This window comes from Ictalurus furcatus, chromosome 10 (genome assembly GCF_023375685.1).
Source record: "Ictalurus furcatus strain D&B chromosome 10, Billie_1.0, whole genome shotgun sequence".
NCBI classification, from domain to species: domain Eukaryota; kingdom Metazoa; phylum Chordata; class Actinopteri; order Siluriformes; family Ictaluridae; genus Ictalurus; species Ictalurus furcatus.
Genome location: NC_071264.1, coordinates 28,666,169 through 28,684,712, shown reverse-complemented (window position 1 = coordinate 28,684,712; position 18,544 = coordinate 28,666,169). Strand labels below are relative to the sequence as shown.

The window sequence follows — 18,544 nt, the reverse complement described above, 5'->3', positions numbered from 1 at the left end:
GCATCGACGTACTTCGTTATGGAACCGTATACAGTTTCGGGTGTTTCGTTATTAATTTTACGAACGCTTCAAGTGCAGTTAATTATTTGTCATGCTATACGTGCTAACAGACGACTGCGTGTAGCTGTGGGCTGCGTCCCAAACCGCGTACTTGCCTTATATATGATATATAGAAATGCGTGTATTTCTCCTACTGTATAGTAGGTAAGTACGCGGTTTCAGACGCAGCCGTGCTCTCTTGTTTGCCATCAAACACACACCAAGCAGTGTGTGATCGTGTCCTGTCACACAATGCGGTGAAAACTCCCACACGACGTTAATAGTGTGATTAAGGTGTGTACGTGTCTGGAACGCACGTCGATAACGCGACTAAAACAGGAATACCCGACACGTCTTAATTCCATTCGTGTTTACTCCGAGTGTGACTTTAATCAGATTAAGGTCATCAGTAATCGCTGTTTACATGCTGGTTTCTTAATCAGAGTATCGTCTTAATCGGGTTCATATCGGATTATTGTTGTCCGTGTAAACGTACCGACTGTTGCGAAGATTCAGGCGAAACCCATGGGCAGATTCTCCCTGCGGAAAAGCCCGTTCGCTGAAGGGGAAAGGACACGGGACGTGAAACACGCGTTTGCATCTCGTAGTAGCTACTTTCGTTTCACGCCGATTTAATCTAGGTGAATACTGACCTGTGAATTCACAATCCTCAGCCTCGTGAGCCAATAGAAATCGAGTGGGCGGTGCTGTGGTCTCTTTGGTCAGTAAAATAAAATGTAGGCACTGCTTATTATTAAGTAGTACTCACACCTGACCTTTTGGGGATTTGGGGTAAAATACTGTGTGTGTTTTTTTTTTTTTCTCACTGACTGCTAGGATTTTCTAATAACAATTAATTGATGATTTGTGTGTGTGTGTGTGTGTGTGTGTGTGTGTGTGTGTGTGTGTGTGTAGCAGTGAACCAAAGGAAGCTTCAGGAACTTTTAATGGAATACGAGAGTGTACCCGGTATTATATTGAACAGACAGCGGCTGAAGCGAGTAAGCAGGGGATTAACCGGAAGAGCTTTGTAAGAGTGCAGTTATGTGTTTTTGAAAGGACGTTATTTTAACTTCCGTGACACTATCATAGTGATGAAAATTGAAGTGTAAAGGAGCCTTAGACCTTCGTCTTCTGAGGACTCGGTGAATAGTAACGAGCAATCCTAATAAATCGATTATTATCGATTATAAGTGGACTGTTATCAAAAAGGGAGGGACAAGCGCGTGTAAATATATTTCATATTTTTAAAAGGACGTGTAAATAATTGAATATTTTTATTCTAGTCCAGGTTCTTGGCATCTCAAAACTGGACTGCTGCGACGCGCTACTCTCGGGTCTCCCAGACAGCTCCGTCAAACCCCTTCAGGTGATTCAGAATGCTGCAGCGCGCCTCGTCTTCAACCAGCCCAAAAGAACCCACGTCACACCCCTCTTCATCTCCCTCCGATGGCTTCCTGTAGCCGCCCGCATCAAATTCAAGGCCTTGATGCTCACGTACAAGACCTTATCTGGAACAGCGCCCTCTACCTCAACTCTCTCCTGAAGGTTTACGTTCCCTCACGCAATCTGCGATCGATTAACGACCGACGCTAAGTAGTGCCTACTCAGCGTGGCTCAAGGTCCCTTTCCAGAACCTTCACACTAACTGTCCCTCAGTGGTGGAATGATCTTCCAACCTCAATCCGGACCTCAGAATCTGTCACCATCTTCAAAAAACAACTAAAGAACCCCTAAAAAATAAACATAAATACACACCTTACTGATGTTATTTATATGGAAGGTACTTCTGTAATAGACTACTCTCCTTAACCATGAGTCCTTGCGCAATGTTTTGAATTGCAAGTGAAGTAGCATCTTTAAAGTCTTTTTAAAAGTCCCAGACTCCTTGGTTTTTGAAGATGGGCGGTTTGTTTTCGGTCGGTTTTGAGAATCGACTCCTAACCGTTTTCGAGTAGCCCTTTAGCGTGATGTGCTACGGCCGCTCCTGCGCGATTGACCTCGCGCTCTCTTCCACCGTGACCCGCCGTCACAGAGGCCAATTTAGCTCTAGAAAATGGGATTGAAACCGTCCCTGCAGTTCACACAGGAACAGCGCCGCAGCAGTCTCGCCCTGATGAGCATGTCCACACGAATGTGACTTCTGTCAGGAGTGTGTCATATCTGTCTGGGATGTATCGCTGTTTCATATTACCTGCCAAGTACGCACGCGTGGCGTGTGTGTGTGTGTGTGAGGGAGTGTGCGCGTGCTGTGGAACTAAAGCCGGAGATCAGAGATAGCGTATCTGCAATGCTGTGCCTTTTCCGGTGGGATTCCCCTTTTTGAACATTACGTAAGCGAAGGCATGATGTGTGTTCACTTCAGCGGTACAGTATCTCAAAAACAAAACGACGGGATACAAACTACAGAAATGCGTCGTAGTAAATAAGGAATGACACGGTTATATGAGAATAATCGCCCGATAGGATGGTGTAATGAACTGGACTTTGTATATTTTCCAATAACAGCACTGTTTTATTTTTTTTATACCGCAACAGCTTACCAAAGATGACTGTTATTTATTTTAAAAAGAGAATTGTTATGCCTCACACCTCCAGGGTCGGGGGTTCGATTCCCACCGTGTTCCTGTGTGTGCGGAGTTTGCATGTTCTCCCCGTGCTGCGGGGGTTTCCTCCGGGTACTCCGGTTTCCTCCCCCGGTCCAAAGACATGCATGGTAGGCTGATTGGCGTGTCTAAAGTGTCCGCAGTGTGTGAATGTGTGTGTGATTGTACCCTGTGATGGATTGGCACCCTGTCCAGGGTGTACCCCGCCTTGTGTCTGATGCTCCCTGGGATAGGCTCCAGGTTTCCCCGTGACCCTGAAGGATAAGCGGTATAGAAGATGGATGGATGGATGGATGGACAATTTTTATCTGTTTTTATAGTTACATTTAGTGTCGTGAAACATCTACAAAACCAATTGGTTCCTGATCTCAGTTAAATTATAGCAGGTATAAACGTCGTTCCTTCAGGCTCCCCTTTCATTTTGAAGTCAATATAACCCCAAAAAAAAAAAAAAGTAATTTTACCAAGCAACAAAGCGTCGACTTTCCCACGATGCTGACACTGGAGACTCCTCCTGTAAGCGTTAAAACATCTCCTAGAGAAACGAGCGCGTTATTATACACCCGTGATTTGCTCCTGTTACACAAACGTGAACAGCTTCTGACCAACCCGGAACGAGAATTCAACAGCGCGGTGGTATGAAATGCGTTTATTACATGCTGTAGGACCACCGACACGCAGAAGTGTTGTAGCTGTGCGCATTCATGCAGCGCGTGTGACGTTGATGATGATGATGATGATGATGATGATGATCTCCACTCTTTGGCAGGTGGAGGAGCGTGAAGCTCAGATACAGGAGCTACAGGACACGATCACAGAGCTCCACCAGGAGATGTCCCTGAAAGACCAGGACAAACTCGGGCAGCTCCAGCAGCTTGTCCAGCTCGAAACCAGGGTCAAGGAGCTCACGCAGGAGGTAGTGCGCTCATGGTCTTTTGAAAAGGACCGTTCGGGTCAGACGCCAAGATGAGCGACAGTTTACTGTGATCAGGGTTATACCAATAAGCACTCGCTCCCTCACCAACATGTCTTTTTCCTCCTTCTCTCTCTCTCTCTCTCTCTTTCTAAAAAAACCCAAAAAAAACCCTACACCTGAAACGCTAAACTCCTCTTTCCTCAAGACTTTCCTGATGAACTTTGGAAAGCGCTCCTTGCTTTACTTCTGTGTTTTACTTTTGTTAAACAGCAAATTTTTATCGGAGGATGTGTACGAGCCGTTACCGTAGAAACAATAAGGCATTCGAACGAGCGCGTTAATATAAACCTGTCGTTCACGTCTCGGGTGTAACTACCGTTCAAGTCGTTCTGTTCCACAGAAATAATGCGCACCTTCTGACCAATCAGATTCCTGAATTCGGCATTCTGCCTAATATCGTTGTTTTGCTATTTAAGCTGCGTTTTTTTTTTTTTTTTTTTAAATCTCTCAATACCTTTGAGAAATTTACTACCATATATTAATATATTAAGAAGCAAATGAGAGGCTGGTGAGGGAACAGGTGTTTAAGAATAAATTCTTAAAAATGTATCCGTTTTCACCGTGGTAGTTTAAACTGAGCCGCCGAATCAGTGTGTGTTCAGTTACAGAGCTCGGCACAGACCATCGCTCAGCTCAGACACGAGGCCAGAGACGGCGCTGGGAGCAACAGTGTGTTACACAGAGATGTGAGTAGCAGCAGCAGCAGCATCTTGGGGTGTGTGTGTGTGTGTGTATGTGTGTGTTTGAAACGTTAGGTGTGCGCTAAGGTTTCAGTAAGGGAGTCCCAGAGCGTTTTTCTTTTTTAAAGACATAACGTGCTTACTCTTTTGCGTTACATGTACCACAGCGAATTTGCTCGTAAATGTTCTAAGGAAACGCAATTTATCAGCCGTAATGTTATGGAGACGCAGGTAGAGAATTCCTGTTGTACATTAAGTGCAGTTGAGTGCTAAAGTGAAAGAAGACATCCGATCATTTCCGGTGGCAGCTCACTTAAAGTAACGCGTTTAAGATCGGATTAAAATCTCTACCGTGATCATCTTCCAAGAGGAAGAAGATACTTCTGAAGTAACTTTGTTAAGAGCTATCCGTCTTCCTATAGAACGAGAGAGACGGATATGAATGTAGATATAAGATATGGATATACACTGACCGTCCACTTTAATACGAGCGCCTATTAAACTGTGCCTCAAATCACGCAGATACAGGTCGAGAGCTTCAGGTAATGTTCGCGTCAGACATCAGAATGCGGAGAAAGATCTGACCTCGGTGACTTTAACCGTGATTGGTTGTTGGTGCCAGACGGGCTGGGTTTGAGTTTTTTCAGAAGCTCCTGTGTTTTTCACGCACGACAGTGTCTAGGGTTTCTACAGGATGGTGCGAAAAACCGAAAACACTCGTGTGAGTGTCTGCAAGCTGAGACACACACACAATCAATTCCTGATGTAATGGAAAGATGTAATTATTAATAAAAAAAGGGGGATGTATTCAGAAGTCTGTATTTTTTAATGTGTTATAAAGACATCTTGCAAAAGGGGGGCCTCGGTCAAATGTTAATGCCATCTGGGGGGGCTTTGCCCTGGAAAAGTTTGGGAACCCCTGGTCTAGTGTGTGGATTTTAGAAAGGTATATATCGTCTCAAATATATCACTAGCGGATTTTGTTATTAACCGGAAGTGTAAGCCGCTCCCTGGTCGACGGCGCATGACGTCATACGCACGTAATGCGACGCCGCTAGCGTTAGCAGACACCCAGAGTCACCGATAATGACTTTCTTCATTACCGTTACCTTTTATTCCTAACATGACCTCGGTCTCCATCAGACGGAGGCGAAATCGTCACGTGACTGAGGAAGAAAGTCCTCTAAGGCAGGGGAGGACTTTATTCGTAAAATATTACGAACGAATCGTTAGTTGCAGCCCTAATGATATTAGTAACAGTAACGCAGCATTCAAATCCGAGTAGACCGAACATTAAAACATTTCCTATTAAAAGTAAAAATCTAACATGAAAAGCACTAGGAAAGCAAGTTACCTGGGCCGACGTGTAGCGATTCCGCCGCCGTAGCACACCTTCTAAACCTTATTAACAGCTTTCGAGGAAATCAGAAGTTACACAGGTTTTTAAACAGAAATACGGTACTACATTGACGAGCTGATCAGGAGGATGATCGCCGGTTGGTGATTGGACAGCGCGACGCTGGAGGACTGCATGGCGATGAAACTCGCTCTAAAAGCAGATGTGCCACGTGTTCAGTTCGGACTGATTCGGACCCGAGAGGCACGGCATGTTCTCACATCTGGCAGCGCGCTCGCTGATGAAGCCGATCGGTTAAGTCTAATAAATTGCAATATTGTGTAATTTTAATCAGGATCAAATTGTACGCAATTGCCGTAGAAGTTTTAGATGAGGCCAGATTGCAGTTGGATCTGTGGAAAAAGAACAGCGAAGGGTTTAACCCGTGTGTTCTGTTCATTACTTACAGTGTTCTCCACTAATATTGGCACCCTTGAGCAAAGAAGGCTGTGGAAAACTTTATTTTAGTCTTTATTGTTGAACCTTTTGATCTTTCAAACAATTACAAACAAAACACAGGTTTATCCCAAAAAATATTTGTTAAATATAGGTGTGCACCCTTTTAGTCAATACCTTCCTTTGCCAAGATAACAGCTCTGAGTCTTCTCCTATAATGCTATAAAGCTTGATGAGGTTGGAGAATACATGGTGAGGGATCTGAGAGCGTTCCTCCATACAGAACCTCTCCAGATCCTTCAAACATCGAGGACCACGCTGGTGTTCTCTCCTCTTCAGTTCACCCCACAGGTTTTCTATGGGGATCAGGTCAGGGGACTGGGATGGTCATGGCAGGACCTTGATTTTGTGGTCAGTAAACCATTTTTGTGTTGATTTTGATGTATGTTTTGGATCATTGTCCTGCTGGAAGATCCGACCACGGCCCATTTGAATCTTTCTGTCAGAGGCAGTCAGGTTTTCATTTAATATCTGTTGATATTTGATAGAGTCCATGATGCCATGTATCCTAACAAAATGTCCAGGTCCTCTGGCAGAAAAACAGCCCCAAAACATTAAAGATCCACCTCCATATTTAACCGTGGGCATGAGGAACTTCTCCACATGGCTACCTCTCTGTGTGCACCAAAACCACCTCTGGTGTTTATTACCAAAAAGCTCTATTTTGGTTTCATCTGCCCATAGAACCCGATCCCATTTGAAGTTCCAGTAGTGTCTGGCACACTGAAGACGCTCGAGTTTGTTTTTGGATGAGAGTAGAGGCTTTTTTCTTGAAACCCTTCCAAACAACTTGTGGTGATGTAGGTGACTTCAGATTGTAGTTTTGGAGACTTTCTGACCCCAAGACGCAACTAACTTCTGCAGTTCTCCAGCTGTGATCCTTGGAGATTTTTTATCCACTCGAACCGTCCTCTTCACAGTGCGTTGAGACGATATAGACACACGTCCAATTCCAGGTCGATTCATAACATTTCCAGTTGACTGGAACGTCTTCATTATTGCCCTGATGGTGGAAATGGGCATTTTCAATGCTTGTGCTATTTTCTTATAGACACGCCCCATATTGTGAAGCTCAACAACCTTTTGCCGCACATCACAGCTATATTCCTCGATCCTTACCCACTGTTATGAAAGACTAAGGGAATTTGGCCCGTGTGTTACCTCATATTTATACCCCTGTCAAACAGGAAGTCAAGGTTGAACAATTTCCTGTTCCTAGTCACTCAGCTGTACTAAAAAATTTTCACATATCAATGGGAATATACTTCAAATATATTTGCACAGCTATATTTAACAAAGATATTTTTTTTTGGATAAACCTGTGTTGCGTTTGCAATTGTTTGATATCCATGAGAGCAGAGAATTTTTGTGAATTTTTTTTTTTAACAAAAGATCAAAAGGTTAAACAATAACGACAAATTTTCACAGCCGTCTTTGCTCCTATTTCCCAAACGTGCCAATATTAGTGGAGGGCGCTGTAACAATGGTCGAGCTGAGACAGATGCTAATTATTGAAATGATCAGATAGGATCCAGGTGTGTGTGTGATGAGGTACGAGTCCGAATAAGACATGGCGGTGATTTAAAGATACGAGTGTATTCCCAGATTTGTTATATTTTTGTAAATCAGTTGATTCTAGCAATACCGACACCAGACCCTCGAGCATCAGCCGATTTGTTGCTTTAAAATGATTATCACTTTCAGTCGCTTTCAAAAACAAAGGAAAAAATACGTAGCTTAAAAACATGGCTTGCAAAGAAACTGCAGATTTCTTTTTATTCCGTTAAACTTTCACACAAATATCTAATAAAGAATAAATACAATCAAAAGCAATCTTAACGAAATGATACAGTCAGGTCTCTTTATGTGTAATCGTTTCTAGTCCCCTCCAAAATCCAATTCCAATCCTTTCCATTTTTTTACAGGAACGCATTAAATACTTTTTTTTTTTTTTTCCTTCTCTCTGACTTTTTGTTTTTTTTCCCCCCTCAGATTCCATTTTTTTGCTGATCGGTGCCGTTTCTACACATTTCACCACTTTTTCACAATCAAAACGACCCGAACGTAACCTGTGCAATGTAAATATGAAGAGGGGCTGCAGCAGACGCACCAAAAACTAAAGTAAATCCATCATGTTTAATGAGCCAGGCACAAAAACGTGTTAAAAACGGTTCCACGCGACGTAAAATGCTCCATTTCGACCCGGACAGAACTCGCACGATCCTACAAAACAGCTCTGATGTTTTTCTTTGCTCGCCTTTTGTTAGGAAAACCGGTCAAACGCGGTCGCTCCCGGAACGTCCTGGGACCTTCGGTGGACGGACACACGTCAGCGCGACCTGACGGAGTAATTATACACGTGGGCTCGGAGACGAGCGCGCGATCGTCGTGCGGTCGGCGATCGCAGGGCACGAGGTCATGAACTCTGAACGTTGTGGAGAAGTGTTTATACCGAGCACGTAGCGTGGCCCGTGTAGTGCACACCAGCGCGCGGAGATGATGAAGAGGGGCCCGGAAACACCTGGACACACTCTGAGAAAACCATACACTCTCACCACACACACATTCGAGAGTTAAGGGCTGTTGTGTCTTTGACTCAGCTTTTGAAAGAGTAGAGGTGAATGAAATGCTGAACTAATGGTGTGAGGGGAGTAGAATGGATCGTCTTGTTTGTTTATTTATTTATTTTTGCTTGTTTGTTTGTCTTTTATTTATTGCAGAATTGACAAAGGGATGAAAATTGGTTCCACAACTCATATGAATGATATATATATATATATATATATATATATATATATATATATATATATATATATATATATATATATATATATATATATATATATCCTTTTACAGAATCTAAAAGAGGTCTGTTCTCATATTATTATAATAATATACTGTATTAATCGTTTTATTTATTTATTTATTTTTGGTCAGATAATTGTGATGTAGCTTCTTTATCCAGAGCACCGCTCCGTCCATCGAAGGCTGCTGGAACAGTTTCACACAATGCTCGAACCGTTCTTTGTTTCACTTGCTCGCACCGTGTGTGTGTGTGTGTGTGTGTGTGTGTGTGTGTACACACTATGGCTGTTATTTAAAGAGATGCTGTCTGTGTTTTGTTGTCGAGCGAATGAGCTGGAGGGTGTGTGTTGTCTGTTTAGGGCTAAAAATCTGTTCATGGTGCGTTCACCGTGCCCCCCCCCTTTCTCCTCCCCCCCCGCACTCCTCCAGTCTGAAATCTCAGGAGGGGCTGAATGTTTATTGCTGTTCTAAAGTAAGCTCTTTGTTGTTTTGGTGTGTGCTCTGTGCCCCCTCTCTCTCTCTCTCTCTCTCTCTCTCTCTCTCTCGCTCTCTCTCGCTCTCTCTCCCCCCTCCCAGTTCACCCTTCTGCTTTCATTTTCATTTGGGAAAAGGAGGGAGGGGGCATCTTTCTGGCCGCGGGTGCGTGATTAGAGCGAGAGTGCTTCTCAGCAAGACTCTCTGCTTTATATTCATCAAAAAGAGCTGGCTTTGATTCGGTGCAGCTTTGACGTGTGACAGCGCCACCGAGGAAATCGTGCACTTACATCTCCCCTGCCATTTCGCTCCCTTCTTTCTCCTTTTCTTTCCCCTCCCTTCCGTTCAACACCGTCCTCTACAGACTCAACCCTCCGCCCGTGCCGTTCGATTCATTTCATACAATTAGCGTCGTCTTATCTCTCCCTTCCCTCGTTTATCGAGACGAGACGCCAAATCGCGACCCGAGCCACGTGCAGTTAACGTTTCGCCGTTAAACTTACTCGAATGTAAACGTTTCCGATCGTTTACGTACACACGTACGAATAAAGTTTCTTATCATGCCGGTGAATTGTTTTCTGCCGACGAATCATTTATGAATCGAGCTGCGTTATGGTGTGTGATGTAGAACCCCAGCGTGGTGTTCTTCATCTCGGTGCGGTTCTTTCGGCAGGTGAGAACACCGCAGTCGCACGTGGCTCCGGGAGCACCTGAGCGAAGTGGTCTCGGTCCACTTTTGAGAGTGTGAGGAAAAAGATTCGACTCTGAATCGACTCACTGCAGGAAGTGAATCAAACTTTTTTTTTGTAGGGGTTAGTTTGAACCAATGAACGGAAGCGTTTTATGAATATGTTTTGCGTTCCTCCTTTGTGGATTGTTTGGAACCAAACGTATAACTTTCGCACTGATTCAGACACCCCCAAACAGACCAATAGATGCGAAAGAACCCTTTGTATTTGTAAGCGAGATTAAAAATCCTAATTTGCGTTCTTGAACGATGAGCAAAGATAGCAGTATAACAAAATTCAATAGCCATGTTGCTTACATAAAAATAATAATAATAGCAATAATGACATGATGGCGGTTCTCTTTGCTTTTGACCTCATGAGTTCCTGCTTTGAGGTCTAGTGTCCTCTCATGAAGCGTACAGCCTTGAACATTAAATACCAAAAAACATTTATTATTATAAGTTATTATTATTTAAGTTAGCTTGCCCGTCTACGGTTTTATACGGCGTGCTAGTCAGGTACGACTCTTCGAGCTCATGCTGTAGAAAAAATTTCACTCCACGATGAGCAGAACCCGAACTCGCAGCAATACGTGATTCATCGTAGAACATGTTCCCCACACCTCCTGTGTGATCAGCACCGCTTTTATCTGAACGTACACGCTGCTTCAGGCCTTGAAGAGTTTACACAGGAGTCGTCTTACTTACAGGGCAGTCGATACCGTGGCGTCCGCGAGAGCTCCAAGTTAAAAATCACACATTTACTTCTCGAGTCATGTAACTCGCTCTAGGGACCATGTGCACACACACATAATATATATATATATATATATATATATATATATATATATATATATATATACACACACACGCACACACACACACACACTCGCTTGCCCATACATATTTGAACTTCTCCGGTCTGTGATTGGCCAGGAGATTATCTGTTTAATTTATTAAAGCAAATTCGGGTAATGTTTTCAGGTCGGAAAACAAACCGAAACCCGGCAACGTGAACGTACACGTGGATGTCTTTCTGTAAGCTGCACGTACGTGCGTGTATATGAAAGCTCGAGCAACAGGGTATTAGCTCAGCCCTTTATTCCCGCGGTGCCCTCACTAACAGGGTCACACACACACACACACACACAAGGTTAGAGCTAGCTTTTCAGTTCATACACTGTGAACCGAACACCCTCTCACACCCCTGTTTGCGCAGATTCGTGCAAACACACCCCGGGCACCTCTCTCAGTACGTGAGAATCATCCAGTCGATTTGCATTCGCTCTCGCCGTCTCGCTCGCTCCTCGCATTTCTCTTCCTCATCCCTGTTGACTTTTATTTGCTTATCCATGCAGAAATCCACGGAGACATGGCGCGCGCCATCACAAGCCCGCGTCCACACAGGTGTTTTTGAAAACTCACGAGAAAAGCACGAAAGCAGAACTTTCGACGGGTATGTTTTTGAATATCGCCAGTCTGCGCGTGATTTTGCGCGTCCGATCGTACACCGCGGTTCGTTCCAGTGGTATAGACTGCGGTGTATGATTGGACACTCAGCGCTATTTTCCTTGACAGAGCAAAAATCAGCAAAGTATTTGGCCATATTGAGTCTGGAATGACTCGATATGACGTCGTTGTTCTATAAAAGCAACGTTACACTTGGTAATCGTGCAGTTTTACAGAAGATCAGCTTGGCTGTGATCACCTGCGACCTCGTGCCTCCAGCCGAATCGACTGCACCCTCGCTCGTGTAATATCGCTCAAATTAAATTTATCACAGCGGTTGTCACTCGGTGCTCTGTAATTTCTTATTTGATAAAGTGTCGGGTTTTTGGTCTTGCCAATTCCCACCCGCCGGCAAAATCTCCTCTAGCACACAACAGCTACCAACCAGGCGGTGTGAAGGCGAACACGTGCTCCGTCTTACACGTCCACGTCTTTGTTACTTGCATTGCTACCTGCAGTGCTGGGCAGCACTACACTCCTGGAGGAAAGTGCAGTCTACCCTCTATCTACTCTCTTGAATGAATGGTCTGCATTTATCTAGCGCTTTTTTAAACGAAGCCGTTCTATAAAGCGCTTTACACTGGTTCTCATTCACACACAGCAATGGTAGCAGAGCTGCCACGCACGGCGCTAGCCTGCTATCGTGCGCGTCTTGCCCGAGGACACTCCGGCACGTGGAGTCACGTGGGCCGGGAATCGAACCGCCAACCCGACGATTAGTGGACAACCCGCTCTACGACATACCTGAGCTCGCAGACGCCAACAATCGGCTAGAGAGAGAGAGAGAGAGAGAGAGAGAGTATTTCTGCTCGCTCTCTCTCTCTCGAATCCTGGACGAACACGGCCGCGACATCGTAAGGATTCGAATCTGCGATCTCCCGACGATTAGGCGGACGCTTGTTCTGATTCACAACTTCGTTTCACTTCGATTTTACTTTTACGCCTTCGTACTGCTCTCGAACTCTACCGCACTAGCACTACAAACCACACTGCAACCAGAGATTGCGCATAATTCCCCAAAATGGTGCAACCTTAAGCAGTACTTCCATCTTATCATTAGTCCACACATATTAATCCTTTGGTTTGCCCGACCAACCCCCCCCTTCAATTTTAACCATGTTGCTGCTTTCACCGCTCAACAAGCACATACGCTCACGCTATTCTTGAGGCGTTTGATGTCATGTTTGACATCGTATCACCGCCTGCTGTGCCGCTATGCTCACGTGAGCCTTTTAAATCCTTTTTATTTCGGTTTTGTGCGGACAGAAATTTTTTGCCTCCTCGATCTGAAGCAAATTGCCTCACTTTTATCCTCTTCTTCTTGTTTTGTTGCAGAGTGGATATTTGAGTCCTGAAGAGCTCAGCTCTTGATGTAAAGAAAAAGAAAAAATCAAAATTGCTGGGTTAGCTGAACATTGTCTCAGAACACGGCACTATGCACAATGCGCACGCTGACAAATCGTGTGAATTTGTGTACTCGTGTCTCTACAGTCAGTGATTTGCAGTTAGAAAGCCACAGGAGCTATTAGAGTTTGATGGCAGTTCGAAGGCACTTTTATGCCTCTGATAGCCATGTGAGGATCTCCTCCACGTGTCATTTTAGCCGCAAGTGAACACTTCAGATCCCTCGGCTCGCGAACGCGATACGTCGGCGCGCGCGGCCGAAGCCGAGCAACCGTAATAGAGCGGCAGAGCGAGAGTGTGAAAGTCATCCGTGCTCTGTAATTTCTGATGTTCTCTGGCATGACTAAACCCCAGGGGTGACATCTTCTCCAGAGTTATATCTCGGAACTAAGGAACGGAGATTGTTTTGCGTGAAAAAACAAGTCAATCCACAAGTACCGTTTCTGAGAGTTGGACACGGAGGCCGTAAACTTCACACTTTGAACCCGAAGGCTGTTCTGTTTGTTTTCCGAAAAAAATATTCGCTTCGTTGCCTTTTTTTTTTTTTTTTTTTTTTTTTTTTTTAAAAGTGTTATTTCTTCTTTCACGTGTATTTACCTTCTCCGTGACTGTCACTCTGTACTGCGGATGATCGGTGCGCAACCTCTCACTCGCACGCTGTTCACCCTCCATCTTTAGATGTTTTTATTTGCAGCGTGTGTGTACGATTTAAGAAGAAGGGTTTATGAATCTGGCTGATGTTCGTTTGAGACCTCTTCAGCGTTGCCTCCTCTCCGTCAGAACGTTGGCAGACGTTCCCTTTGTTCTTCAAAAACAGAGCTGTTTTTATTTATTTATCTTTTTAATCTGCCAGCTGTATATTCCATACCCGAGGAAGGAAAATAGGAAAATCAAGACGCCTTGCTTGGCTAGACGTGACAAATGGAGGAGCGAACATTAACGGCAACGTCGCTGCCAGTCACTAAAGAGTATCATCCAGACACTCGGACTCAAACTAATCTCATCTTCTGGCACCTTTAGATAGCGGACGCGATCTCCTAGCAAAGCGTAACCAACCAGATCACGATAAGTACCCGTCCTGCCTTAAAAAGGGTTTAAGTGAAGGCGCTGGAGCCAATTACATGCTTCCTGTCAACTGAGTAGATATGAGCTGGGGTTAAGCACTGGACTTGCTGACAAACATCTGTTTGTCCATGACAATCAATGAATCTGTGTGTCCTGTCAACGGATGGAAGATCCTTGGAGGATATATCTCGCATTCACTTGTTCCTCTCCAGTTCCTCTGGTTCCTCCGTCACTGCACCGATATCTCTGGCACCTGAAACATCTGTGAAACTGAGGCTTACCGAGTCCTCCTTAGATTTGAGGTGGGAACGTGTCAGTGCGTGGTTTGGTCTGTGGTCCGGCTGAAGACGTGATTGAATTTTGATGAGGTCTCTGCAGCAGCTCTCGCTCCCCTCTCTCATTCCCATTCCCGATCTGACGCCCGATGGGCTCCGAGACGGAATACGTAAGAGTTTGGATTGCCGGCGATGTACATAACGACCTAATTTCTTTTTCTTAACCCCTCGTTCTCATCAGGCCTTTCGTCTCTCGCTCCTTTTTAATCGGCGTGAGCGTTCCGCTTTCGTCTCCTCCTTCTAAAACGCGCTCGATCACCCCGTAGTGAGATTTCTTCCGTCTTAGTGCCACCCTGACGTGGCACGTCCTAATTCCACACGGCGCGGGGGGTGGGGGGGGGGGTTAAGTTCCGATCCGCAGAGAAGGTATAACTTGTAAAGAGCCGCTCTGCTGTTGTGGGCGTGTGTCGCAGAGGCTGTATTTTCTGCACTGATTCTGGATGAACGATGGTGGACAGTTTCAGGTTAGCGGTTAGCGCGTCCTGGATCTACAGAAAGTCAGAGGATGCCCCAAGGAGGTGTTAGATACGTCTGGGTGTCCGGGAAATCGCCGATCCCTCATCCTGCCGATGTTTCCATCTCCGAGCGAGCCGTAATGAGACCGTCTAGCCGCGCTGAATTCGATTCTCCTTATTGCAGGATACACTATATGGCCAAAAGTTTGTGGACACCAGAGCATCACAGTTCTGAGTGGGAGCCCACGGAATTTATTTTAAAGGGTTCACCGGATGCAAAATGTTCAAGAACCCGGATACAATGTATGGCCAAAAGTTTGTGGACACAAGACCATCACACCCATATGTACGTGTTGAAGGCTTTCCACTAGATTTTAGAGCGTGTCCGTGGGTGTGTGTGTTCATTCAGTGACGAGAGCATTAGTGAGGTCAGGCACTGATTCATCCCAAAGGTACAGAGGGGTATTATCATGCTGGAACAGGTTTGGAACAGCCTCTTGCTTCCCGTGAAGGGAAACTGTAAAGCTACAGCCTACAAAGACATTCTGTCCAATTGTGTGCGTCCAACTTTGTGGCAACAGTTCGAAGAAGAACCACATATGGGTGTGATGGTCAAATGTCCAGAAACTTTTGGTCGCAAACTGTATCCTAGCTTTCTAGAATGGCTTTTCTAGCAGATCCTACAGCTTAGACGATCTTTAGTAGTAATAGTGTCTCGTAACCTTCCCGTTGAGTGCAGTAGAAATCCCAGGAAGTTCCATTTGGCTTCTTCACATGAAACCAAATGAGGAATTGGTCAAGCTTAAAGATCTTAAAAACCTACTGCATTTTTTCTTGGCTTTTATTCGTTATTACTAACTATTACTAGCGTGTGAAATGATGTCACCACCCCCACAACCTCCAGACAACTTTCCCTGCTTTTCATGAGATGGGCAGCAGATGACCGGGGTGTACAGACAGCGCTGGATTTGGATGAATAACTGGACTTTTCTATACCATGCTTGTTTGGTGTCTCTAATTTCAGCATGTTTGGTTTGTGGAACAATTGTGATCGCGTGAGAAATAGATTTCCTTCTGCTGCTTTACCTCTGTCTGTCAGTTGAAGAACAGTTTGTCATTAAGCTTTCTCGCTGGGGTCTTTCATGAATCACAAGGCTGTACATTACACACTATAAACCCTGGAGCATTACCCGGCTTCCGTACACACGTATACACACACCCCCGCATCCATACATCATCCTCCGCACTTTTAAAAAGGGGAAAAAAAAAAAGTCTTTACTCCAGTCTGCCTTCAGATTTGTCTTTCTGTTTATGGCGTTATTGTGGGCTGTTGTTTCTCTAATGCAGCCTGTGCTGGGGAGTGTGTGTTTGTTAGGATACTGTTGTTTTGTTTTTTTTTTCTTCTTCTCCCCCCTTCCAAGCAAACCAGTCCTGTTTTATTATTCATCAGCTCGACACGGTGCCATATCTCCCTGCAGCAAAACGGACAGAGCGGCGGCGGAGGAAGGCGTGAGACGGATAGTCACGCGCAAGCAACCGCTCCTCCAATCCTCTCGCGAGTCGACTCCGGGTGACAACGGAATTCATTTCCAAAGGGAGAGAAAGACAGGCTGCGGTAATGAGCCTCGGCGTTCGGCGCTCCTCAGAATTAAAGACATGCGCACACGCACGTCTTCTCTCTCTCTCTCTCTCTCTCTCTCTCTCTCGTATTTGTTTTCCTTCTCCAGCTTCTGTGGCTGTAAAGCTCGCTATGCTGCAGTAAAATAGTTTACAGCAGGCAGGAGGAGAGGAAAAAAGGAGACAAGACACTGAGCTCCTGCAGAAAAAAGGAGGACCGGATTACCGCAGTACCCCCCCCCCCCCAAACGTCTAATCACTCATCCCAGGCCATCAATCAGACCAGGCCGAGAGCCGTGTCGCTTTAAAACCTCATCACCGAGGACACTTTTAATCGCGCTCTCTGCGCTAATCACGTAGTAAAGCGCTTTTTCCATTCTTCATCACACCACATCAGGATCCCATCAAAACCCCTGAGAGCGTGGCGGGCGTTTCCGAAAGTTGGGGTGAAACTCCAGAGGCCTTATTGAAGGTTCTGGAAAAGGGTGCTGAAGGGAGGGCGGGTGTGTAGCAGCAGAATAATGAGGCTGCAGCACCGGATAAATCATTTCTCAGGATAAATTGGATTTATTTGGCGTTCCAGGGGCCAGATAGTCACTCCGACGTGTGATCCACTTTTCTTTTTTTTTTTTTCTTTCTTTTTTTTGGGAATGGATGTTGGTGTGTGAAGTGAAGTGAAGTGAGTGTTAGGTTTATTGGTATATCCTAAGCCTCTACAGCTGCTCAGCACTGATTTCACCAACACGCAATCAACACACTGGATTAAAAGGGGTTGTGATTTTTAAATACTACACTCCTTTGCCAAAATCAATAAAGGAAGTCAATAGCTAGTCCTCCCTTCGCGTAGCCACGCTGCGTCAAACTCGCACGGACTCGTCTCGGCCCAACGACTTCACACGAGCTACATATTACAAACCCTCGAAACTCTCAAGTCCTCTGCAAGTCGTGGCAGCTTTAAAGGCCAGGAATTTCAAAGTCACCTGTTTGTAAAGAGCCTTTTTTTTTTTTTCGTCCGACCTTCCGTCGGGTGTCTTTCTTTTCTTTTTTTTTTTTTTTCTTCTTCTCCCGCATGTATTGTATACAAATTCTGTAATATTTCACTCTGAACGTAATCGGATGCCGAATTAACGTCAATAACCGAGGCCTTGAAAGAAATTGAATTCTCGGCCAAACAATACACGGACTTCTGTAAGTTCACGTCGTTATTGTCGGGATCTTTAAGAGCGCCAATACAGACCAGATAAAGACTGAGTAAAGCTTTTTACAGGTAAACCTGTTCGGTTTTTAATATACTGACCTCCGTGAAAGTGAAGGGGGAAAAAAAAATGCTCGTACCTTTTAAGCATTTCGAAGGACTGTGGATTTTTATGAAAAAGCGGTCACGTCAGAAGAGTCACGGCTTTTTTGTCGATTCTGAACCGCGTCGCGGTCTATGCCGCAAGGATAAGTGGAATCTCGTTCAAAGCGAGAGAGCGTTTTTGTGACCGAGCCGAGAATCGCTCTCGGATTTCGGGCTGAGTAAGAGGAAATAAAACGACGGGTAAAAGGTATTTTTCAGCGTCACTGTATATAAACGAACGGCATTAAGACATCGTGTAACTTTGACGCTTAAAGTTGACGATAAAGTTGACGCTTTCAGCGCTGTTTCTGAGATTGTGACTCTGGCTGAATCTCAGTTATTTGACATCAAATTCCCACGTGAAAGGAGCTTTAGACGTAGAGGTACATGACGCGCGAGCGACTATTAGCGAATTGCCTTTTTTTTTTTTTTTTTAATCTCTGGGAAAAACGGTGAAATAAACTCTACTTCAGAGAAAAATCAAATGATGGACTGCTTTGAGAAAAACACTCCACTGAGTATTAGTCTCACAGCTGTTAATCGACTGTCTGTTGTTCGCTCCAGTCACAAGGTCACAGATTTTATTTTCTCTGGGTTTTTTTTTCTATAGAGGTATAGTGGATGAAACTAGATGGGTGGTGTGGGGGGGGGGGGGGTTCAT

At 44.9% G+C, this 18,544-nt stretch overlaps 1 protein-coding gene across 12 annotated transcripts in view; it reads left to right on the top strand.

Annotated features, from left to right (window-relative positions):
* Positions 1-18,544, top strand: part of LOC128613895 (centrosome-associated protein CEP250) — a 178,226-nt gene that overhangs the window by 65,339 nt on the left and 94,343 nt on the right. For 9 of the 12 annotated variants that reach the window (XR_008386954.1, XR_008386956.1, XR_008386955.1 and 6 more), the window contains 2 exons: positions 3,415-3,561; positions 4,224-4,307. The exons of 1 other annotated variant lie outside the window; for it this stretch is intronic. Coding sequence is in view for 8 of the 11 variants with exons in the window: in XM_053635054.1 (XP_053491029.1) it covers positions 3,415-3,561; positions 4,224-4,307 (231 nt within the window). In the remaining 3 variants the exon portion in view is untranslated. The remainder of the gene's footprint in view (positions 1-3,414; positions 3,562-4,223; positions 4,308-18,544) is intronic. 2 more of the 12 variants (XM_053635060.1, XM_053635058.1) reach the window with 1 other exon arrangement.